The 25,793-nt window shown below is 46.7% G+C and overlaps 1 protein-coding gene across 1 annotated transcript in view; it reads left to right on the top strand.

The window, feature by feature from the left end:
- The first annotated feature begins 7,058 nt into the window (after positions 1-7,058).
- The window catches only part of EDA (ectodysplasin A), a 163,792-nt gene continuing 145,057 nt past the window's right edge, over positions 7,059-25,793 (top strand). Inside the window, exon 1 of the mRNA XM_069062475.1 lies at positions 7,059-7,502. Coding sequence (XP_068918576.1) covers positions 7,059-7,502 — 444 coding nt within the window. The remainder of the gene's footprint in view (positions 7,503-25,793) is intronic.

The following is a 25,793-nucleotide window of genomic DNA, read 5'->3' as shown; positions in this document are numbered from 1 at the left end:
CTCTGTCTCTGTCTCTCTCTCTGTCTCTCTCTTTTCTGTCTCTGTCTGTCTCTCTGCTCTCTGTATGTATTCTTCTCTCCTTTGACTAGTTCAGATGAAAATGAGGTTGAAATTTTACCTGCTTCCCCATCCCCTCCCCCTTGTATAGTCTTTTGCTTGTGCTGCTTGTGCACCCCAGTTATGTGAAATAACCCCCCATCCTTCCTCCCCTTTTTCCTTCCTCAGTATATTTCCCCCTCCCTTTCCTTTATTCTTTTAAATTCATCAAAACATTTTCAAAAATTGCACTCATGTCGTCTGCCTTAATTAGACTCCCTCTACGACCTTTAATGATGAATTGGGAGGAGGAAATACCTGTATGATCTCCCCGAATTATAAGAGAAATACTTCATCATTGTAGTTCCTTATAATTGCTTACTCATATTTACCATTTTATGTTATTCTTGATTCCTGTTTTTGTATTTCAAAGTTTCTACTCATCTCTGGTCTTTTCAATAGGAATTACTGGAGGCCCTCTATTTCATTAAAGGTCTATCACCCCCCCCCCCCAGATTTTATTATTTTGCTGTGTACATTATTCTTGGTTGTAAACCTGTATCTCCTGCCTTCTGAAATATATTCCAGGCTCTCAACTCATTTAAAGTGATAGCTGCTAAATCTTATGTGATCCTGGCTATGGCTCCTTGGGACTTCATCTCTTCTTTTTCTGGCCATTTGTTGTATTTTTTATTTGACCTCAAAGCTTCATATTTTGACCAGATGTTCTTGGGAGTTTCTATTTTGTGATTTCTCATAGGAGGTGCCTGGTAGATTCTTTCTATTTTCATTTTGTTCTCTGATTCTAACAGATCTGGCCAATTTTCTCTTATAATTTCTTGAAATATGATTTGTAGGTTCTTTTTTTGGTCATGCATTTCAGGTAGTCCAAAGACTCTTCAATTCTCTCTCCTTGATATATTTTCTAGGTCAGTCTTTTTTTTTTTTGCTATGGAATACCTCACATTGTCTTTTATTTTTATCATCTTTTGACTTTGTTTGAACATATGTCATTTTGTGGCATCATTAACTTCTATTTGGTCCATTCTGATTTAAAAAAAATTAATAGTATTTTCCTCCATAATTACATGTCAGGACAATTTTTAGCATTCATTTTAACAAGATTGTGAGTTCCACATTTTTCTCTTTCCCTTCCCTCTCCTCCTCCAAAAATGGTAGGCAATTTGATATAGGTTATACATGTGTTATCATGTAAAACATATTTCCATATTCGTCACAGTTATGAAGGAAGAGACAGATCAAAAGGATAAAACCCATGAAAAGAATAAAATGAAAAAAATGTGCTTCAATCTGCATTCAGAGCCCATCAGGTCTTTATCTGGATGTGGAAAACATTTTCCTTCATGAGTTCTTTGTACTTGTCGTGGATTATTGTTTTGTTGAGAAGATCTGAGTCATTCATAGTTGATCATCAAACAATATTGTTGATACTATATACAATATTTTCCTGGTTCTGCTCATTTCATTTTGCATCTTTTCATGCAAGTTTTTTCAGGTTTCTCTGAAATCATCCTGCTCATTATTTCTTATTGCAAAATAGTATTCTATTACATTCATATACTACAGCTTGTTCAGCCATTCCCCAATTGCTGGGCATCCCCTCAGTTTCCAATATTTTGCCACCATGAAAAGGGCTGTTACAAATATTTTTGCACATGTGGTCCATTCTAATTTTCAAGGGGTCTGTTGCTTGAGTAAGGTCTTGTATCTCTTGTGCCAACTTATTAATTATCTTTCCAATTCTTTCTTCCATAGCTCTCATTTTTCCCACATTTCCCCTGGAACTCTCACTTCAATTGCTTCTTCTAGTCCTCTCATTTCATTTATAAAATAATTTTTATCTCTTTAAGAAAAGAAAAACTCTTGCTTCTTCTCTTCTAGGAATTCTACTTGAGTTTGTACCCAAGCTGTGTTTTTCTTTAAGGCTTTGCTTGTGGATGTTTTGGAGACTTTTCTTCTGAATTTGTGTCTTGGGCATCCCTGTTACCATAATAACTCTTTATGGTAGGGTCCTTTTTTGTTTGCTCATTCTTCTATCCTTACTTCTTGACTTTGAATATTGTGTTAGGGTCAGGTCTTATGTACTTCTAGAGGGAATGTCTAGGCCATGCTTGATCATGTTTTATGGGTCCCACTGCTGCTTTCTTGGGGAACCGAATGTTGTGTTATTCTAGAATCTAAGTGACAGCTTAGTCTGGGGACTTACAAGCTTTCAGTGCACCTAAAGTGTCTTGATCCAGGGCAAATCCTAAGAATTGCCCTCATATTCTGAGTTCTGCAAGTTTCTGACCTGAGTCTTGAGTCCAAACAACATAATGGTGAGCTTGCCTTTGGTTAGAGATCCAGTAGACTGCTGCTAGATTCAGCCACCATCAGCCAGGTGAAAAGCTCTGCAGGTTGAGAGTAGCAGAACTGTTATGTTCTCTCTTTGACTAAGGTTCCTGCCCAGATTATTCTACTGGTGGCTTTGACTGTGTATATAGCTGGATCTGAAACCCTGCTCTGCTCCTGGGGTCAGTCACAAAGCTTTTACTTGCTCCTCACTCTGTACCTGTCTAGGGCCCACAACTACTTTTTGCACTGGTCCTTGACACCTAGGAAAGGGAATAGGAAAGAGAAGGGAATAAGCATTTATATAGTGCCTACTATGTGGCAGGTACACTATGCTAATCATCCTCCAAACAATTCTATGGGGTAGGTGTTATTCTTGGGACCATTTTTTAGTTGAAGAAACTGAGGCAGACAGAGGTTAAGTGAAGTCCAGGGTCACACAGCTAGTAAATATCCGAGGTTGGACTTGAATTCATCTTTTTGACCTCAGGCCCAGTGCTCTAACCACTGTGCTACTGAGCTGTCTTATATTCCTAGATTCGTGACCCAGCAGTGGGAAGTGAGTGACAAGGCTACTACTCTACAGATGATTTTGCTCCCTGAACACGATCAGGGGTTCCTGGCTTTCTGTGATGGATCTAGAATTTCTTACCCTGGCACACAGCAGCAGGCAGGTCTTTATTCACTCCCCTTGATGGAAAGCTCAACCCATTCTCCAGTGTCTGAAGACCTCTCTGTGTGTCTCCCTGTGCTGACCTGGGCATGATGAAATAATTCACTATGCTTTAAAAAAAAATCCTTATTAGGACTTGGCCTGGTGAATTTTCTAGATCTTTGTGGAATGGTTGTAAGCAAAAGCTGGTTGTACTTCTTCCTTCAACCATGCCATCTTGGCTGGGCTCCAGCAAGTCAGGGAAAAGGACAGTTGGCCTGAGGGAGGGGGACAGAAAGACATCTATTGCTGCCAGTCATTGTAAGGATACTGTCCATTCCTCCCCCCACCTCATCTGTGGCCCTGCCTCTGTCTCTCTGTGTGGGTACAGGCACCTTGTAAAAGTTGAGGGCAGCTCTGAAGAGTTGTCTTTGAGTGTTGTTTCCTGCATGTCTGTGTTCTCCTGTATTGTGGCTGTCTCTGGAGAAAGTCTTGGGTCTTGAACTCTGAGCCCTTCCCTCATTTCTTGGGCGTGTCTGGATTTGAGGTGATGGGACCCCAGAGACCAATACTTGTAGGACCTGATAATGCTAATGCACAGCATGACATTTGAAGACCTGGAGGTCCTTGGGCTACACTGTTAGGAAGTGGCTGCCTTTGGCTTCCATTTCCCCCTCAGATAATCAGAGGCAGCCTTTTACCTCTTTGCAAAGACTTTGCAAAAACTTTTCTTGGAGGGGCCTTTCCTATGCAAATGATCCAGAGTCCTTTCTGAGTCTGAAATCCATCCATATTCAATGGGACATCCCTCCAGATCAACCACCAGATCCACCCTCCAGATCCAACCACCAGATCCACCCTCCAGATCCAACCTCCAGATCCAACCTCCAGATCCAACCACCAGATCCACCCTCCAGATCCACCCTCCAGATCCAACCACCAGATCCAACCTCCAGATCCAACCACCAGATCCACCCTCCAGATCCACCCTCCAGATCCAATCACCATGCTCCATGGTATTAGCAAGTCAGGACAATCCAGCACTAACAAGCTATGTGACCTTTGGCAAGTCAGTATCCTCCCTGGGTGCTAGTTTCCCCATCTGGAAAATGAACTGGCTTGATTATCTAAGGATTCTTAAGCAAGAGTCTAGAAACTTAAAAAAAATACATTGCTAATGGTATTTCAATACAATTAGTTTCCTTTGCATTCCTATGCATGCCAAAGGTCACCCCTATCTAGAACCAAAATGCAAATAGATTTTCTCTACAGAAGCCAAAAAGGTGACAAGTCCCACAAATCTCTGAGCTCCAAAGCCCCTTCCAGCTTTAAGTCCTGTGAATGGGTTAGTTAGAATAAACCAACCTGACAGACATTTTCTGGCATTAAAGACAGTCAATGAATTCCCCTAATTGCTGGAGAGAATGAGAAGGGACATTACCAGGCCATTCCCAGTTCAATTGAATCTATGGGCTGACTCAATTTTCTTACATGTAACAGGGGTATAATTAAATAAAACCTGTATATTTGTAATCTGAGGGCAGGAAGGGACATGAGGATCATAGAATTTGAGAGCTGGTAGGGACCTTTAAGATCATCTAGTCCAGGGGTGGGGAACCTTTGGCTTCCAGGCCACACATGGCCCTCTAGGTCCTCAAGCGCAGCCCTTTGACTAAATCCAAGCTTCACAGAACAAATCCCTTTCATAAAAAGATTTGTCCTGTAGAACTTGGACTCAGTCAAAAGCACTAGAGGACCTAACCCCCACTTATTTACAGATGAGGGAATTGAGGTACAGAGTTGCAGTGACTTATTCAAGGTCACAACTTGTAAGTGTGAGAGCCAACACGTGATCTCAGGGGTTCTCATTTGCAGATGCAGGATTCTTTTTGCTGCAAGGAACCTTTTCACTCTAACCCCATGACCCTTTCATTCAATGATCTGAACTCCCTCTTCTACTCCAGGTCAGCCCAGTCAGCTCTAGCCCTAGAAAACTGTAACTCTCCCTTTGGATCTGTCCTTCCCACCGTCCCTCATGGGCTCAAGGGGAAGTCTGACCTCAGTATGTTTGTTACTTTCTTGGGTTTGGCGTAATGTTAAAGATTCTGCCAGCTGTGGATTCTCCAGCTGCACATCTGGAACTCTTGGCTGACTTGTTGAACTCCCTCCCAGGGATTTCTCTCGGGAGTGAATGGGGAGGTGTATTAAGGCTAGAACAGCTGGCTGCAAATGAAGGCGCCAGAGTCCCCAGGCCACTCTCCCCTGCCCACCCCCACTTTGGGAAGATCTTTGCCATACTGGCCATCAGGTTTCCCCCTCTGTCCAATGAAGGGACACGTTTAGATCTTTTCAGGAGAAAAGATTCAATTGGCATTGAACTACAGAGCTCAGTGGGACTTTAGAACATGGAATGCAGAATGTAGCTCTGGAAAGACCCCAGAACCTAAAATGTCCGAGCTGGAAGAGGACCTCAGAGACTTTATTGAGGAAATGCGAGGGGGTGTGGTGGAAGTCGCTCGTTCAGGCTTACTTACATAGCTAGCTAGTGCCAGAGATAGAACGAAAACCCAGATTTCCTGGTCTCCCAGCCCAGCATTCCCCCACCTTGTTGAGGGGAATTCATTCCAGCGCCCCACCCCCCCCCCTCACCCCCCCCCCCTCCGCCCCGGAATCTCAGTGAGCGGTTATCGAATGAATGAATGGCTATCTCAGTCCCCTCGGGCGGGCCCCCAGACTGGCTCCCTTGCTCCCTCCTTCTCTGTCTCTGTCAGACTCTGTCTCCCCTCACCCCTACCGCTTCTCAGTCCCCTCGGGCGGGCCCCCAGACTGGCTCTCTTGCTCTCTCCTTCTCTGTCTGTGGCTGCCCCCCCCCCCCCCCCCCCCCCCCCTTTCCCCCCCCCCCGCGGCCGCCCCCCGCTCTCCCCTCCCCTCCCCCCCTCCTCCCCCCCCCCCCCTGACCCACCCCCCCCCATTCCTCCTTTGGCTCCCAGGCGGTTGCAGCGCCCGGGATTCCTGTCCCGGCTTCGTCCGTGCGCCAGCTGCCTGCGGCTTGGACCTCGGCCCTGGCTGGCAGGTTTCATTCCAAAGCCATAACTGTTTTAATTACTTGGTTTGTGGAACCCCTGGAAGACAGAGAGCGACCAAGAAGGACTGCGCTGGGTTAGGTGGGGGCGTTGGGAGGTGACGAGCAAACTTTTCACCGCCTAGAGCTCGTTTTCCACTAGGTTCAGGTCCCCGAGCACTTAGTTGGCGCCTGTTGTGCGCAGGGAAGGCACCAAGCGCTGAGCGGAATCGGGTTGTGATTGGGCTCCTGTTCTCCCATCGTGACCGACCTGGGCACGGGACCAGAGCTCTCCTTTCCAGAGTGGCCCTTGTTGGGCTAGCCTCCCCTTGGCAGGCGCCCAAGGGTTAACTGGAGGCGGGGTCCGCAGCTGAAGGGCAGCTGCTCCCGCCAACTGGAACGGGAAAAGCGGGAAGCGGGGGGAGGAGCGAGCGGTCCGGGGCGGGGCGGCACGCGGCCCGGCCCCGCCCCCTGAGTGAGGGGCCGGGGTGGAGTCGGTGGTGGGGCGGGGCGCCGGGCGCCGGGCGCCGGGCGGCGGTGCCGATTGGGTGGCGGAGTCGTCGCTCCGCGGCCACGGGGCGGGGCCAGACCACGCCCCCGCCTCCCTCCGCCCGCCCCCCCGCCCGCGGAGTGGGGCCGCACACGCGGCTGCTCCCCACTCCGGCCCGCCCAACCGCCGCCGCCGCCTCGTCCGTCTGTCCGTCCGTCCGTCCGTCCGGCGGTCCGGCGGTGCGTGTGTGCGTCCGAGGTGCCGCGGGCGCGGGTGCCCTGAGCCCCCGGCCCATGGCCGTTCAGTAGACACGCCTGACAGGGCTCCTTCCGAGAGTGCCGGCCCAAGCAGCAGACTCGGCGGCGGCGGCGGCGGCGGCGGCGCGGGGCCCACGGGCCTCCCGGGCGGCCGGCCGGGCGTGCGTGCGTGCGTGGGTGCCAGAGAGTGCGGGAAGCCCCCCGGAGGCCATGGGTTTGGCCCAGGAGGCGGCAGCGGCGCGCCGGGACCCCGAGCCAATCTCCGGGCCGGGCCGCCGCCGGGCCAGCCAGCAGGGCTGCGGCTGTCGCGGGGGCCCGGCTTCGGCGGGCGCCGGGAGCAGCTGCCGCCTCTTTCTGGCTTTCTTCGCGCTGTCGCTGGCCCTCCACCTGCTGACGCTCTGCTGCTACCTGGAGCTGCGCTCCGAGCTGCGGCGAGAGCTAGCAGCCGAGGCCCGCCGCGCCCCCGCCCCCGCCGGGCCGCCCCCCGGACCCCTCGATACTACCGTTGATGCCTCCCGGGACGCCTTGGCCTCCCGCCGCCGTCGCCAACGCGGGCAGCTGCCACCTCAACTCCAGCAGCAGCAGCTGCTGCCACCGCCCGAACCCGAGTCCAGGGACACGCCGCTTCTCCCCGGCCCCGCGGACCCGCAGCAGGTGAGTCACCCCTCCTGCTGGACGGCCCAAGGAGGGTACACCTGCTTCCCTGTCCTACTGATCTGTCACACTCTGCCACAGCAATCGGGCGTGTAACAAAGTCACTAACGGGCAAAAGTCATTCAGTTTGTAACTCACTAAGTCAGTCACAAAGTAACTGGCAAAGTTGGTCACGAAGTAACTGGCAAAGTTGGTCACAAAGTAACTGACAAAGTAACTCGCTAAGACAGTCACAGAGGACCTGGGAAAGAAATTCACTGTTTTAGTTAGAGTACCTGGCAAAGTAACTAAGTCAGTTACAAAGTAACTGGCAAACTCATTAAGCCCATCACCAAGCAATGGCAAAATCATTGAACGAAGCAGGGAGTGGAGGCAGGCCCCTTGGAGGGACTGGTCAGCTTCATGCCTCAGGGTAACTACAAGCTCTTAGCAGCTCCAAGGCTGCCAGTGGAAGCCAGCTGCCAACAGCTCAAGTGAGTGCTGTGTGCCCCAGGGAAGTAACTTTTTAACCAACTCCATGTCAGACCATGTGAGATGATTTGGTTTTTACCTGCAATTTGAGATCCATACCAGCTGGGTCATTCCTTGGGAAGGGCTTACTACCTCTAAGCTATTTAAAAAGTCTGGGGAAACACTCCCCTTCCACCTTGTTGCATGTTGCCTCTGTCCATGGGGGCTGAGGAATGGGGGGGGGGGGAGTGTCCAGTAGCCACATGCTAAAGAAATGAGATCTCCCCAGAGGAGCCAGAGGCAGCCTAACAAGAGACTGTATTATGTGTATATGAACTTTCTGGTGGTTTGGTTTGAATCGGTCAACTTTTAAGCTTACTTTTTTCTCCTCTCTCATAGTTAACTCTTTGAGGGTATATTGAGGGCCATTCTGTTGAGTTTGAATTGTTTGTAAAATGTAATAAATGCTCTGAAACAGACTTCTGACTTGATCACAGAACAGTCATATGTTTTTATCGCTTGGGTAGAAGAGGGCAAGTGGGGTCAATCAGGTGCTTGAAGGCCAAGGGTGACCCTGGCATTCTCTCTGAAATATAAGAACTCAGTACCTTACTGTCAAGGGTGAAGGTGGGCATGCATTCATTGGCTGTCGAGTTGGGCATTACTATGGAGGATAAGTGAATAATGCTGAAGCTTTAAGACTGAAACTTTCTCTAGTCTAGATTGTAAAGTTGCTTTGAGGGTTTTCTTGCTTTGTTTAGCAGGTTCCAGACCTATGGAAGGGCTGACCAAAGAAGAAATAGGCAAAGTGAGCTTCCTAAGCTTGAAACTACACTCTGTAGCAAAATGATAATTAACAGAGATTTTGGCTCCTTTAAATAACTTTCTCCTCATCTCTTCAACCTTCCCCTCTCTCCCCCCAGTAGAAATACTTTGCAATTGAACCCTAATGGAAAGGTAAAGGAATTCAGTATCCTTTTTACATTCAATATATAGATAGTCCCATGTTTATGACTATTGATTAACAGACCATCTGGATCTCTGGGACTTTTGTTCTTGGGGGAAGGAGGCAAGGACTGATGGGTTTTGAGGCACCTATTCTAGAGCCTTTCATACCATCTGCCTAAGTTTTAAACCTCTACCTTCCTATTAGTCCTGAAACTATACTGTTTTTCTTATTGCATTTGGGCTGTAGACACAAGCACACTAGTATCTTATCTTTCTCCTGAGTAAGCCAGAGTGCCCCAGTCGGGGTTGGAGAGAAGATCTTGTTATCCAGACTGATTTCAACTTCATCTTCCCTATTTTCTTTGAATCTTTGAAGCTTTCAGGAAAACTCAGGCAGTTTTAAAAGTGACTTTAGCTTAGGTTAACTTCTGTATATCTTGAAAGCAATGTTTTGAGTCTTCTTTAGTGAGTGTCCAAACTGAGTCATTTCCAATCAAATGGCTCCTATGGAGTTCTAGTGCTCTAGGGCATCCTCTGCTGGCTGGGCTGGGATATAGAATTATAGTATATACTGACAGATATGGGTTCATAAATAGGGAAGTAAACCCCTTTTTGGGTTCTGGACACGTAGGTCAGATTTTCATATTTTATTTTTCAAGGCAAACAGTTGCTGTGGCAGCAGTGGCTCTTGGGTGGAGAGAGATGAGAAATGTCACAGGTCATACTCTTCATGAAACCATCTGTATGTAGCAAAGCCAAATAAATGGGGGAGAAATGCCTGGAAAATCTCATGAGGACATGAATGGGCTGAATGGTGTCAAGCTAGCTACTGCATAGAATAGGATCATATATTTAGTCAGCATAGGCTTAGAGCTAGAAGAGACCCCCTCATTTTACAGAGGAAGAAACTGAAACTCAGAGAGAGTAATTGACTTGCCTAAAGTCTCACAGGTTATTCAAACTCAGATCCTGTGACTCCAAATCCAAAACCTTTTCCCTAACAACATACTTTCAAACTCTATATAGGATGATTGCCTCTAAGTTCTTGGCTGCAACCCAGGCTTTAGGAGCTGTTGTAGGCTGTTATCTGAAGCTCCTGGCCCAGTGTCCTGCTGGGCCCCAAAGGCCAAGAATACAGGCAGTGAGGGGAAAGCAGGAAACACGATCTTCCCCTGGTACAAAACTAGGGAGAGGGGGAGGGTACCACACAGGTGCTTCTGGTGGTTAATGCTCTTCCAGTAAGACACAAAGCTGGAGATGTTCCCAAAGAACATGACTAAATGGCTGGGGCCTAGGAGAGGTTGGAGAATTTTTAGTATGATGAGAGACTACAGTGCCAAAGCCACTTGAATTCTGAATGATCACGGCTCAGAGGAAACATGATTAGCTTTGAACTCATGCATCATGTAAGATGAGAAGTAGCTTGCTGGGACTCAGGTTAGCTTGTAGGCCAAATGTCTGGGAGTTCTCTTTTGAGTGTCAGGGAGTTTTACCTTTAGCCTCTCATTCCCCCAAGAGATGGGATAGATAGATATGGGAAGGAGAAGTATGTAGAAAGCTTGGATGTATGACGGCTATCTGGCAAAGAATTTCAGGAAGTAGGGGTAGTAAGGGGCATGTTTCTTATCTTCGCACATGATAAGCCTAGGTTTTCTTACAAAATGTCCCTTGATTGCAACTGCTGGACAAAATGCTGGGCTAGGTGGCCCCTTGGTCTGGTCCAATATGGTACCGCCTATCTATCTCCCTTAAGTTTGGTGAATCAGTTAATAAGTACTTATTAAATACCTACTATGTGCCAGGTATGATGCTAAAAGGTGGAGGTACAAAGAAAGACAAAAGATAGCCCTGTTCCTAGAGGAGTTCACAGTCAAAAGGTATAGGTAACATATTAACAACTATATACAAACAAGCTATATGTGATATAAATAGGAAATAGTCACCAGAAGGAAGACATTTGAATGAAGAGGGATTGGGAAAGGTTTCCTGTAGAAAGAAGAATTTTAGTTGGGCCATGAAGGCACCTGGGAAGCCGGGAAGCAGAGATGAGGAGGGGAGGGCATTCCAGGCATGGGGGATGGTGTAATGCCATGCACAGCAGCTTTCCAGAAGAATGCTACTGTGAACAGCTTTTAAGATTCTGATCACACAGTATAGTGAACACTATTTATTCATAACAAATCAAAGCAAAACATTCACAGAAAATCAAGGTACAACATTCACAATATTACAGCTTATCACAGATCACAATATAGTATTCACAACAGCTTATCATCAAAATGGCCACACAGTTTTCACCAAAGTGGTCACAATATTTAGAACAAAGAACAATCATCTCAAAGTACAACAGTCTAAGTCTTCCACTCTTGGGGCACACTAGGTTAACTCAATCAGTCACTTATTCAGCAGTTGATTACTAAGTATCATTAATCACTAAGTACAATCATTAGAAAATACACAAACCCTCCACCCCTAGGTCACTAGTAAACTAGAATTTCATCATTACTCAGTACCCAAGGAGAGGTCTTTTCATCTTGACTTGGGGCTGGTTCTCAGATTCCTTGGATCCCCTTCCATGGTCCCAGATTCTACCTGGATTCACCAGATTGTCAGCTGGGTTCAATGGCAGACGGCTCCCAGTTCCTTGTCCAGCTCTTTGGGTAGGTCCTGCTCCACACTGAAGTTCACAGGGTCCAGTCCATCTCAAGTCCTTCACAATTTCTACTCCTGGGAATTCAGGGCTCAACCAAGCCACAAACAGACAAAGTCCCTGCATTCCAGTCATGCTTCCTCAGTCTTCTGAAGCTCTTTCAAAAATCAGAATCACTTTTTCCCACCTGGGGGGGAGGGGTTTCCTAGCCCCCTGGGCTCCTGGGTTCATGGGCTCCTCTTCAGCCTTCTCCTGGAAGCTGCTTCTGCCTCCACAGAGCTCCAAGAAATTCTGACTGTGCCTCTCTGGGCCTTTTCTTATATACACAGCCTTAGCTACTTCCGGTTTCATCCAACCCCTTCCTATTACAGCAGCAACAGGAGATAGGAGTTCATACCTTCTGCTTCCCCAACAGAGGCTTGATCAATTACCAAGTGCTAAGTACCTGATGCCTTTGCCAACACAAAGGGATCTTCCAATTCAAATGACATTACCATTACAGATGGTGACAGCTAGTGAAAATGCCCAGTCAGGAGATGGAGAGTCTTGGTGGTGGAACAGCCAGGAGGTCAGTGTCACTGAATGGAAGAGTATTTATCAGAGAGTAAAGTGTAAGAAAACTGGGAAGGTAGGAGGGGGCAGGTGGTGAAGGGTTTTGAATACCAAACAGCATTTTGTTTTTGATTCTGGAGGCAATGGGGAGCACAATATTGGAGGCAATATTGAGTGGGGGGGGGGGTTACGTGGTCAGACCTGAGCTTTAGGGAGATCACTTTGATAGCTGAGTGGAGGGTGGATTGGAGTGGGGAGAGCCTGGAGGTAGGCAGACCCCCCCCCCCCCCATGAGCAGTGGTGCAGGTGTGAGGTGATGAGGGCCTGCATCAGGGTGGGGGCATTGCTAGAGGAGAGATTTGGCAACAGCTTGGATGGGGGATGGGAATGAGAGGTAGTGAGGAGTCCAGGACACCTCCTAGGTTGGGAGCCCTCTACAGTAATAGGGAGGTCAGTGGTGTTAGGGGGAAAGATAATGAGGTCAGTTTTGGATATCTGGTTGGAGATGTCTGGTCAGATAATTCAGTGAAAGCACGGCAAACTAGGCCACTAACTGACTGGGGCTCCTTGCTTAAGAATTTCTACTGAAGTGCTTTCTTATAGGAGCAATTCCAGAGTCCTCAGTGTGACATTGAAGGCTTCTGATCCATTGGCGCCATCTTGCCCCTTCAACCTTATAGTTAGGTCAGTAGTACCCCTATGACACACAGCCCATTTAGCTTCCAAGTGACTTTTTTTCTTGTATCCACCATGTGGGAGGCAACATGGTGTACTGGACAGAGAGCCATCCTCGAAGCCAGAAGGATCTGGGGTCAAGACCCCCTGTGACATAAGCTGGCTCTGAGACCCTGGGCAAGTCATCCCAAATTCTTACTGCTCCAGGCAGTTCTCTAAGACTGGGAAGTTTCTGACAAGGTGCTGCCCTACATTCACAGAGGAAGATTTCTGTGCCAATACAAGGTGGTACCACTGTGTAAAGAGGACTGGATGTGAAGGTGAGAAGGCATGAGTTCAAATCCAAACTCAGACACTTACTAGCTGTGTGTCCTTGACCAAGTCATTTAACTGCTGTCTACCTCAGTTTTCTATCTGTAAAACGAGGATAATAATATCACCTACCTCCCAGGATTATTGTGAGGATAAAATAAAATGCTTGGAAAACTTGAAAGTACCATATCAATGCTAGCTCTTGTCATTATCATCACCATCATTGTTATTGTTAGGTGATGGAGTGGGGAATTGATTGTTGAAATGGGAGTCAGAAAAACTGGCATTCAAATCCTACCTTCGATGATGGCAAATCACTGAAGCCCTTGGGACTTGGATCCCCCCTCTAAATCTAGTTTCCTGAATTGTCAATGGGTTGAGTTTCATTTTGGGAGAGGGAGTTGCTACCAAAGCACTCATTACCAGGCACTTCTCTGTGCCAGGCCTCTGTTTCCTGGACTCCTTCCTACCTGGGCAATTGCTATCTTTATTTATGCTTGTATTGTGTTGAGCTTAGCACAGTGTTTGTGGACTGAATACTGACTGAATATTGTTTGGAGTTGTGTTCACTTCAGCTCAGGGCTTTGTTTTCCTTAGCTCTGGCCGAGATATTTCTCCATTTATTCATTTAGCACAGTTGGAATGTCTGTTCTGTACAAGGAGCTATGGGGGAAGCCAAGGACCAGCCACCTCAAATTACTGCCCTCAGAGGTCTTATAATGGATTTTTATCTCTCCTGGATCTATTTTCCAGGTCAGTGGTTTTCCCAATGAGATATTTCACTTTGCCTTCTATTTTTTTCATACGTTTGGATCTGTTTTATAGTACTTTGATTTCTTCTAAAGTCATTAGTTTCCATTTGCTCCAATCTAATTTTGAAGGAATCATTCTCTTCAATGAGCCTTTGAAATTCCTTTTCCATCTGACCAATTCTGCTTTTTAAGGCATTCTTCTATTTTTTAAGGTATTATTTTCTTCAGTCAGGTTGTTGACTCGTTTTTCATGATTTTCTTGTGTCATTCTCATTCTCTTCCCAATTTTTCTCTACTTCTCTTACTAGATTTTCAAAATCCTTCTTGAGTTTCTCCATGGCCTGTGACCAGCTCATATTTTTCTTGGAGGCTTTTGATGCAGAAGTTTTGACTTTGTTGTCTTCTTCTGGTCCTATGTTTTGATCCTCTTTGTCCCCAAAAAATGATCCTATAGTCTGATTTCTCTTCCTCTGTTTGCTCATCTTGCCAGCCAAATACTTGACTTTTGAACTCTTTGCCACAATAGAACTCTGCCTCCAGAGTAGAGAGTATTGTGTCCCAAATTTCGGGGGTTTTGTGTAGCTGTTGTCAGAGCTGTGAGGAGGACTTTCTCTCCACAGCCTCAACAAGCTCTGCCACACCAGCACTCCTCACCCCAGGACTATCACCCAAGACTGCAACCCAGATCCAAGCAGGGCAAAGCAGGAGAATCCTGCCTTAGCGCCAGCAGAGAGATTCCCGAAAATGCTCTCTGATCAGTCACTTGGTCCCCCTATGATCTGTAGGCCTGGAGCCAGAAGCAGCAGCAGCAGCGCGCTGTCACCTCCATCACCCTGGGAACAGGGGCCAGACCGCGCTCTTCTCTCACCCAGGATCAACAGGGCTCCACACTGACCTTTTACTTTCTCTTTGGCATTTATGGGTTGAGAAGTCTAGAAACTGCCACAGCTGCCAGTGATTCACTCCCCTGAAGTCTGCTCCAGCCAGTCTGTGCCGCTGGTCTGAGCCACCACATGTCTGGGCCAGTGTGGCTCAAATGGGACTGCACTCTGCCCTGAGCCCTGTGTGATGGACCCTTCCTGTCAGCCTGCTGGGCTGTCTTCAGTGGGAGATTTGTTTCTCCCTGTCACTTTGTGGCTCCTGTAGCTATAAAGTTTGTTTAGAGTCATGTTTCTTTTTTTTTTTTTAAAGCAATTGGGGTTAAGTAACTTGCTCAAAGTTACAGGGCAAGTTATTTCTGGGTGTGGTGCTAAGTATCAGAGCCTGGATTCGACCCCAGGTCATCCCTACTCTGGGGCCGGTGCTCTTACTCGCTGTGCTACCTGGCTGCCCCTAGAGTCATGTTTCATAGACATTGGAGGTGGTTGGAGCAGGAGCTCAAGCAAGTTACTGCTTTTACTCTCCCATAGAATTGATTTTCTTAAGGTGCACATCTGACGATGTCATCCCCCTTCTCTATAAATTCTAGTAGCTCCCCTAGGGCCTCTGGGATCAAATAGAAAATCCTTTGCTTGTCATTCAAGGCCCTTGATAATCTAGCCCCTCTCTCCAGCACTTCTGCAGTCTTCTTATATCCCTTCCTCCCATCACGTACTCTGTGGTCCAGTGACACTGACCTCTTTGCTTCATCTCCTGTCTCCAGGCTTTTGCACTGACCTGGCTGCCTTGAATGCTCTACTTCCTTCATTTTTCAGCCAACATCCCACCTTCTACAGGTAACCTTTCCCAATACCTCAATGCTAATTGTTTCTTTTAAAAAAATTATCTCCCATTTATCCTGTCCAAATCTCATTTGTACATACTTGTTTGCATGTTGTCCCTCCACCTTAGACTGTGGGCCCACAGTTCCAGGTTCTCACCTGGTCTGCAGGGATGTCATGAGGCAAGTTCCCACCACACTGGGAGGACACAGACTGGAAGGGCTCAGGATGAAGAGGCCTGCTCTGATCTGTAGCCCTGGAAGGAATGCCCATATACATGAGATCATGGCTATCCATGAGATCAAGGCCATTTGGGAATTTGAGTGAGCCAGGACAGCAAGTGATTAACTGGAAAAACAGCTTAAATGTGTGGGCTTGTCCAGCAGGAGAGCATCTTCTAAAGGGCTGGGCAACTCCTGGGCGTATGGAGCCTTTTATGTGGATGTGAGAGGAAGATGTGTGTGGAGAGGCACATAGAGCTCCCTACAAACACTCTGTAGTCCTTGGCTAGGGCTGAAAACCAAACTGATTTGTTTATTTGTTTCAAGCTGTGTGTGGGAGTGCTCTCCTCTATGGTAGAGTGGGCTCAGGCTCCACCTCCTCCTCCTTTTTTCTTCTTTTTCTCCCCAGGATGTTGGATTCAAGAGCATTGTTTCTAGGAGAGAAAGCTGGGCATGAGTGAGGGAGGAGAAACTTAGCTGGTGGCCATGGCAAAGAGACTCTACAAGCTCCTTCCTAGCCAAGCTTTTCTTTGTTGTCTTTATTGGTATTTTTTGTTTTTATCCTGCCTATATTTCCCCCTGTATCCTTCTGCCTTCCCAGGTGGAGAGTGCTAGAAAAATAAGGGAAAATCAGCAAAATTGATGAGGGTGCTGATAACACATACACTGTTTTTCATATCTCTTCTTTGGGGCCACACTTGTTCTTTGTAATTTTGTGGCGTTCACTCTTTAAAATTTTTTTTTAAATTTCATTAAATATTTCCCAATCACATTTTAAAATATTTTTTCACATTCATTGTCAAAAATGGTGAGTTTGAAATTCTCTTCTTTCCTTCCACTCCTCCTCCACCCCTTGAGAAGGTGAGCAATGTGATATTGCTTATACATAGTAGCCACGTGCACTATTCAGTCTTGATTGTTTTGTGGTCAGTCATTGTGTAGATCGCCTCTGCTTACTTCATTCTGTATCAGTTCTTGAAGATCTTCCCAAGTTTCTTTGTCTCCATCATATTGGCCATTTCTTGGAGCACAGTAAGATTCATTTACCTTCACTTCCCACAGTATGTTTAGCCCTTTCCTGATCTTCTTTGTTTCCAGTTTTTTGCTACCACCAAAAAGTGCTGCTCTGAATATTTGGGCACATCTGGGGACTTGCCACTGACTTCCTGGAGGTATATGCCTAGTATTGGAATCTCTGGGTCAAAGGATAGGGAAGTTTTAGACACTGTCTTTGCATATTTCCCAATTCATTTCCAGAATCATAGCCAAAGAGCAGTCTACACTTATTATGTTTACTTCTCTCAGTCTTCCCTGCTTTGCAATCCAGCATCCGACCTCATCACTCAGAAATGCTTCTTTCCCAAGTCACCCATAATCTCTTAATGGCTAAGCTGATCTTTTCTAAGTCTTCATCCTTCTCTCTCTCTTTTTTTAAAGCAATTGGGGTTAAGTAACTTGCTCAAGGTTACACAGCCAGGTGTTTCTGGGTGGGTGCTAAGTGTCTGAGCCTGGATTCGATCCCTCAGGTCATCCCGACACTGGGGCCAATGCTCTTACTCGCTGAGCCACCTGGCCGCCCCTAAGCAATTGGGGTTAAGTAACTTGCTCAAGGTTACATGGCCAGTTATTTCTGGGTGTGGTGCTGAGTATCTGAGCCCAGATTTGATCCCCAGGTCATCCCAACACTGGAGCTGGTGCTCTTACTTGCTGAGCCACATGGCCATCCCAGTCTTTATCCTTCTTGACTTCTTTGTAGCATTTGACACTGTTGATCACTCCTCCTAGATACCAGGTTCTGTTCTCTGAGTTTTTGTGATACTTCTCTCTCTTGGTTCTCTTCCTACCTGTCTCACTTCTCCTTCTCCTTCTCTGGCTGGTTTGTCATTCATATTATGCCTTCTCACTGTGTGGGTCCCCTAAGGCCTGGTCCTGGCTACATTCTTTTCTCTCTCTCCATTCTCTCACTTGGTGACTTCATTGCCTCCTGCTGGTTCAGTGATCATTTCTGGGCAAGTGCCTCCCAGATGGAAATATCCAGGTTCAGTCTCCTGCCTGGGCTTTAGTGCTTAGTCACTCAGTAACCTCTTGGACAACTCAAGCTGAATGTCCTCTAGGCATCTCAGACTCAGAAGAGAACTCAGGTGAAACAGGCCTGAAATGAGGGGGTGGCTTCATGAGTAGAGAACAGTGCCACATGGGAGAGACTGAGATAGAAACTGTAGAATTTGGCAACTGTTTGGCTGTGTGGGATACAGGAGAGAGGGATCCCAAGGATAATGCCCTTGACAGAAGTGGTGTGACATGTGCTGCTGCCTCGACTGCCTTCTGATGCTGGAAAATCCCTCCACTCCTGTAGTCCCTTCCTCTGATTGGTCAACTTTTCCTGGCACCACTATTTGGGGAAAAAATACCAATTAGGAGGCCATCTTCCAGGAAAGAGTGTCTTACTTTGGGTCTTTCACCTTTCCTTTGTCCACATTTGCTGCCTATATGACCCAATGACCTTGGCCTAGCCACTCGTTTCCTGTTTTTCCTTTTAAAAAAATTAAATGCTAGTTTTCCCAATTATCAAGCATTTCCCTTTTCTCCTTCCTCCTGACCTCCGTGGGAAAAAGGGGAAACTAGATCCTTCTCACAAGTACGCAGGCAGTCATGCCGAGCCACTTCCCATATTGGGCATGTCCGTCACCTGTTGGTCAGGAGATGGTGTAGCATTGGTCTTCTGGAACCATGGCTGATCATGGCTTTAATCAGACTTCTGAAGTCCTCAAAATTGTTCCTTTTTGCAGTGTTGTTCACATAGTGTAAATTGGTCTCTTGTTTCTTCTTTTTTTACTCTGCATCAGTTTGTAGATTTTCCCAGGTTTCTCTAAAACCGTATCTTTCATAACTTTGTATAATACAGTAGTATTCCATTATAGTCATGTAACATCATTTGTTTAGCCATTCTGCATTTGACAGCCACTCCCTTGGTTTTCAGTTTTTTGTGGCTGCTGTTTTCATATATCTTATATTTGTATACATTGGGCCTTTTCTTCTTTCTTTGGTTTCTTTGGGTTATAACCTGTGGATCCAAACAGAAAAGTCAGACAGCCCCTTCCTTTGAGGGGCTCCCACACTCAGAGAAGGTTTCAGCCACAAATTCGTTGAAAGTAAAGGTCCCATGGTCCTCAGGGAGGAGCAGCCAAGCAAGTGCTCAGGCCTCTTCTTTAAGGTAATTTCCACTGATAAAATGCCAAGTTTTTTGATATGGAGCCATTGGAGAGGGCCAAGGATTTGGTGGCCTCTTCCCAGGGTGGGAAGTGCAGTGATGACTCCAGAGGCTGGGCTAGAAGCAGGGAAGGTGGTTTAGGAGGCAGGGCACAGAACCCTGCAACATTGGTCATTCTTCATTTTTTCCAACTTTGCCAGTTCTGACATGGACCTCCAGGGTGATGTCTCTGTTAGTGATTTGGAGCTATTTTTTTCATGTGACTGAAGATAGCTTGGGTTTCCTCAATATGGATGGTGATCCCTGGTCAGAGCTGCTCTAGTGAGTCTGTGGTCTGGGAGAGGGGGGGCGCCTGGGGATGCTCTGTGTTCAACTCTGAGGTTTTCTGACAAAGTAGCTACTTTGTGGAAAAAACAAAGGCAAAGCCCCTGGCGAGGAGCACAGGTGGAGGAGTGGGGGAGATCACTCCTTGGCACTGGTGAGCCTTTGGGGCCCCTTCACCGCCTGCCTGACACTGGTCACAGGGACAAATGGCAAACTCTCCGGACTGAGGAAGGAGGACAGAGCAGCATGATTTCAAGCCTAGGGAGCATTGATCTCAGCTTTTCTTTATGTAGCTGGTGTTTCAACAGTGAGACATATTTGAAATCAAAGGACCATGGGATTTAGGGCTAGAAAGGACCCCAGAAACCTTCTCGTCCAGTCTCCTTTTCTAAAGGTCTTAGCCAGAGGCCTTAGGATTTCTCTTTAAAGTGAGGAGCTCCCACTCTCTTGTTCTTCCAACTCTGGGTCACCTCGGTAAGGAAGGCAGGGAGCAGCAAGCTGGTCCTTTGGAAGAATGTGAGCCAGTGAACTAGCAGGACAGCTTGAGAGCCTCCCGTTTCCAATCTGTTGGGTCCAGTATAACAGAGAAAGGGAGGCGCAAACAGCCGCCTTCTGGGACAACAGAGCGTTCTGTCCTTCTTTGTTTGGGCTTCTTGCCATTTTGTTGCTTGAGTTCACTTTGTGGCTTCTTCTGCTCCCTTTCCCTCCATTCTTCCTCACTTCATACTAGATGATACTATTTCATGGCATTTTCACACCATTTTGTTTAGCTCTGCTCCCAATCAATGAGCTCACGTTTTGATCCCCCAATTAAAAAAAATATTCTGAACCTAAAAATCAGAAAATAGCAGAACACAAGAAGAGAAAGTACCTGACACTGTGAACTTCCCTGTGCACTACACACTGAAAAGAAAGCTGACGTTCAGAATGATTCTGCTTGTCCGTGTTCCCCTCCAGACTTCCTTCTGTGCATGTTTGAAATTATAAACATAAATCAATCAAAAGAAAGCCCAAAAGCATCCAAGTCCAAAATGGGTTTCTCTTTTTGCACCTTCATTCCATCATCCCTCTGTCATCAGTCCTCTGGAGACACGCTTGGCCATTATGTTGATCAGAATTCTGAAGTCTTTCAAAATTGTTTTTTCTTTATGGTATTGCCATTGTCCGGGTTCTGGTCACTTCACTCTATATTAGTTCGTTCATATTACCCACAATTCTCCAAAATTATCTCATTTTTTTTTCTCTATTTCTTATGGTACAGTGAGGCAGCAATGGATAGAGCACCTGGCCTGGAGTCAGGGAGACATAACTTCAAATCTGACCTCAGACACTAGCTAGCTGTGTGACCCTGGGCAAGTCACTTTAGCCTGCTTGCCTCAGTTTCCTCATCTGTAAAATGAGCTAGAGAAGGGAAATGGCAAAGCACTTAAGTATCTTTGCCATAAAACTCCAAATGGGGCCACGAAGAGTCTGGCACAACTAAAAATGATGCAACAACAACGCCAAGCTGCAATAACACTCCTTTGCATTCATATGCCACACTTTGTTCAGTTATTCCCCCACTTGATTCCCCTTCAGATTCTAGTTCTTTGCTTTTCTTGTCTTTTGCTCTTTTAATCTCTCCCTTGAGGACCAGACACTTTGCTTTGCTTGTGGGTATTCCTCATCTAGCAGCACCCTGCTTCTTATTCCCTTGTTGAGTTGGATGCTTCCCATGTGTTCACCCCTCTTTTGTCCATTCAGATAAATGAGAGTCGTCTGATACCTGGTTCCCTCCATACTCCTTCCTTCATCATATCCCCCCTCCTCCTTGTACACACCTTCCCTTCAGCAGGTGATCAGGGCAGTCTTCCTATCTTTACTGTGTCTTCTGGTTCTACTAGATCTGAACAGCTTTCATTTAGGATTTCTGCAAATAGACTATGCAGGCATTTCTTTTTTTAATCATGAGTGTCTGTGGGTCAAATAATTCTTACATTATTTCTGTTTGCCCTGTCTTCAAGGTCAGTTGTTTTTGACACCAGATATCTCACATTGTCTTCTATTTTTTCAGTCTTTTAATTTTGTTCTAATTTTTCTTGATGTCTCATGAAATCACTGATTTCTGTTTGGTCTAGTTTAGTTTTCAGGAAATTAATAACTTGGGTAAAATTGGCCACTTACTCTTCTAAGCTGTTTGTTTCTCCTTCTAATTCTTTTTTCCATGCTTTTATTTTTTTTTTTATCTCTTGCATCATTTCCTCTAGGTGTTCTTTTAATATTTGTGAAAAATCACATTTCTCCTTGAATTTTCTTGTAGTTGCTATAGACTTGCTCTTTCCTTCTTTTGGGAGATCTATAGTAATTTCTACCATGTTTCCCCAATAATAAGACACTGTCTTATTATTTTTTGGGGGCAGAAAAACACCAGAGGGCTTATTTTCAGGGGAGGGCTTATTTTAATGAACATTGACAGCAATTTTAATAAACAGGTAAATGTGAACAAAAAAAGTACCTTTATTCAATAATGAATTTAATAAAGAACAGGATAACGCGCTCACTGCTGCGGCTCTGATTGGATGCAGCTCAGAGCGTGGCGTGCGTTTCACCCGGGGGGGTAACGGTGCATACAGAGGGTACCGTAATGTAGCATGTAGTGCAGGGGATCACCTTCACTACAGTAGCAATCTCAATAGGGCTTATTTTCGGGGGAGGGCTTATTTTAGAGGAATCTTACACAGTAAGGGGAGGGCTTATTTTCGGGATAGGTCTTATTATCGGGGAAACACGGTAATGCTGGTCAGTGTCTTTGATTTACTCACCTCTTCAGCCCTACTTCCCTGAGTCAGGTCTTTGCACTACAATCAGACTCTGTCCCATTACTGTGCTGTTAGGTGGGGGTGGTCTTGCATTGGGTTCCTGTACTGATCTCTACCTCCTGGGGTTAGGTCTTTGAGGTTCAGTGTAATGGATCATCAGGGTTCTCTTTTTATCTCTGGAGAGAATGTTAGGGAGCTGAGTTGTCCCAGTGTGTGGAGCTGGTTACTCTTGGGGCTCTCTGACTGCCTGGAGTTTTCTTGGGGAAGCTCTCTGTTCTTGCTGCCTCTGGACCCAGGGCCTTGCAGGCTACACTTCTCAGTCCAGATTCTGTCTACACAGTGGCTTTCTGCTTTTTGTTGTTCAGTTCTGAGATTGGAAGAAGTCTCTTACTGTAATTTCTCATTATATTTCTTTATCATTATTTGGTCCGGGTTTCTTTTCCAGAGGAGGTGTGGGCTAGTTGGTCAGCTCATCTTGACAAGAAGTCTTCTTTCCTTCTTCATTCTTGTTACATGACTGCCCCAGCTCCTTGTTCTGGTCATGCATGCCCTTAGGGATCCCATGAAACAGCACAGATGCATTCCTGAAAAAGTCATGCAGAAATTGAATTCTTAAAAATAGCATCAATTATTGTCCACTGGGGTGTGAGGGGGGTGAGAGATGTAATTAACCGCTTACAGGGACCCTGTGGTGAATTCTTTGCAAAGTGGATAACATCCTGCATCATGTCCTATGGATATGAGGTATACCTATAAAGTACTGAGACTTGTTTATATGGTCCTTGGAAATGGGTCTCAGCACTTAGAAACTGTCTTACATCCGTCCCCCTAAGCACACACTCTGGAAGCTAGATGGGTCCCCCCACCCTGAAACCAGGGATCCCCCTCGACAGCTATCATCCAGTGTCCACTTGAGGAGCACCTCCAGTGACGGGGAGCTCACTATCTGATTAGGTGGCTTAGTTTAGTTTTAATTAGCTAGTTCTTCCCTTATGTGGGACCAAAGCTAACCCCTTTTAGAAGCAGGTAGGATAAACCTGACCTGTCTTCCACAACAGAAATCAGAGCCAGGATGCTTAGTCTTTCCTCCTCATCCTCCCCATCTTTCTTCCCCTCCCTTTATTGTGATTTCCCATTAGATGAAGCTAACTACCCATTAGGGGTGGGCAAGGCAAGTATTTCCATTTTAGGAAGCTGGAAACCAAGGCTCTGAAATGCAAACAACACAGGGCTTTGGGCTCCTGGTGTGTTCCCCTAATGTTGCACCTTGTCCTTGATGACTCCTCAGGAAATTCCCTTACACTTGTATTGTGTCATACTGGACTTTCTTGTACTCACCATCTAAGAGAGGGATGAGAGCCCAGGCAATGAACTGGGCCAGTTGAAAGCTGCTGAAGCCATTGCCGAGAGAGAAGAGGACAGGAGGCCATGGGCCATCCTGGGAAAGAGCCCAAAGACCTCATGGTCTGAGCTTCAGAGTTAGGGATGCATTGAAGAGAAAGGGCCATTCTAATGTCAAAGCTGAGCCGCCACAGTCATTACCAACAACTTCCCCAAACCGCGTGGGGCAAAGGCCAAGAAGCTGGCGCGAACTGGAACCAGTGGGAGATTTCAGGCCAGGCTGCCATCCGCTATTAATGTGTTTTTCTTCCTAATCCTCTAAGACTGGAAATTATGGAGAAGGTGCCCGGCTGCACTGGTCGAGAAAATCCTCAGCCCAGAACTTCCTAGACTGAAAACACATGCTTCTGCCTTAAGGAATCAGCTGCCTCAGGGAAGTTCTCGATATTGACAGAAATGGAGAGTAATAAAGCATGTGCTGTGGGGGCACATGGGACTGCAACCCTGCTTCTTTGTCACCTACCTGGGGCAGCTCATTTGTCTCTGTCAGGGTTCTTAACAACCTTTGCTAGAGGGAACCAGGGAGTCAGAGGACCCAGGTTCACAGCTGGCCTCTGAGATAGATAACCTATATTTAACCTCTTCACCCTGGGTAGGTCATTTCCCTCCTGAACCTCAGTTTCCCATCATGACAGGGTTGGACTAGATGACTTCTCATGTCCCTTTCCAGCCCTAGATCAAGGATCTCATGGGTCTGACCCCCTCATGATGCAGAGAGGGGAAGAGGCCCTTGTACAGTGAGCTGCATCCACAATTAAGCCAGAATTCCTTTGCTCTCTCAACACTAACTAAAATGCAACACTTGGCATTTGGACAAAAGATACTTGAAAGGGATGGTTAAATGTTAGCGAGGCCAGAGGGTGTGTGTGTGTGTGTGTGTGTGTGTGTGTGTGTGTGTGTGTGTGTATGTGTTTGTATGTATGCGTGTGTTTGTGTGTATGTATGTGTTTGTGTGTATGTGTATGTTTTTGTGTCTATGTGTTTGTGTGTCTGTGTGACAGAGATGGAGAGACAGAGCCACAGAAAGAAAAAGAGACACAGAGGGAGACCGATAGACACATGTGACTTGGGCTTGCCTATGTGGGATAGCAGTTGAAGAGACCCATACTCTTTCAAACTATTTGGAGGAGAGGCCTGAGCCACGACAGATGGGGTCCTAATGCTTATGAAAGTCTTTTAGGACTGACTGAGTGAGGGCCTCTGGGCCTTAGCTGGGGACCGCATCTATCTGTGACCTGCTAGAGGTCCTGATGATGGACAGTGCTCAGAGACTGGCTGCTCAGGAGAGAGTCGCCCCCACAGAAACTGGGAGTCAGGAAAGAGCATCTCCATGCCTGAGGGGCTTGGGCTGGAGCAGCTCTGATGTTCAAGCCCTGTTCGGAGGGCCCCTTTGTGTCCATTCCACTTTCAGAGAGGTTTTTGGTCCCCAGAATGTTCCTTATGTTAAACTGAAAGCTTCCTCTTTGCAATTCATATTCTTTGTCCCTCTGAGAGCAGACAGTGTCTGAGCCCACTCCCAAATGCTACAATGAGATAATATCTGTAAAGGACTTAGCACAGCATCTGGAACATAGTAGGTGTTTAATAAATGCTCATTCCCTCCCCTTAGCATGAAGTCTGCAGCACACTCAGCACCCCTGTGGCTGTGAGTCACTCTCATTCTTTGGACCTTCATGCCTTCTTCCATTAAGGTGGGGTACACTGGGGGGTCACAAAGGATCCTTTCAACCCAGATAGTTTGTGATCCCTCTGTTCTCTGACGTCCCACAATTTCTTGGGCACACTGGGAACCTGAGGAGTAGGATCCCTCTCATTCCCTTTTTTGAGGTAGGAAACAAGTGAAATTAGAGAGAGAGAAGGAAGGAGGGAGGGAGGGTGTGTGTGTGTGTGTGTGTATGTGTGTGTGTGAGAGAGAGAGAGAGAGAGAGAGAGAGAGAGAGACAGAGAGAGAGAGAAGGAGAGGAGAGAGAGAGGAAGAGAGGAGACAGAGGGAGGGAGGAGAGAGAGAGGGAGGAAGAGGGGAGAGAGAGGAAGAGAGGAAAGAGAGGAAGAGAGAGAGGGGAGAGAGAGAGGGAGGAGAGAGAGGAAGAGAGGAGAGAGAGGAAGAGAGAAAGGAGAGAGAGAGAGGGAGGAGAGAGAGGGAGGAGAGAGAGAGAGGAAGAGAGAGAGGAAGAGGGGAGAGAGAGAGAGGGGAGAGAGGGGGAGGGGAGGGGGGAAAGAGGGAGAGTTCTCAAATTGAAGACCTTAACCCAGGGGTGGGGAGCCTGCAGCCTCCAGGGCACGTATGGCCCTCTAGG

Source organism: Petaurus breviceps, unplaced genomic scaffold, assembly GCF_028583685.1.
Source record: "Petaurus breviceps papuanus isolate PSGF00001 unplaced genomic scaffold, PetGlider_PUasm1.0 90451, whole genome shotgun sequence".
Classification (NCBI taxonomy): domain Eukaryota; kingdom Metazoa; phylum Chordata; class Mammalia; order Diprotodontia; family Petauridae; genus Petaurus; species Petaurus breviceps.
Note: the sequence above shows the minus strand (reverse complement) of the source record. Positions and strands in the feature narration are given on the sequence as shown.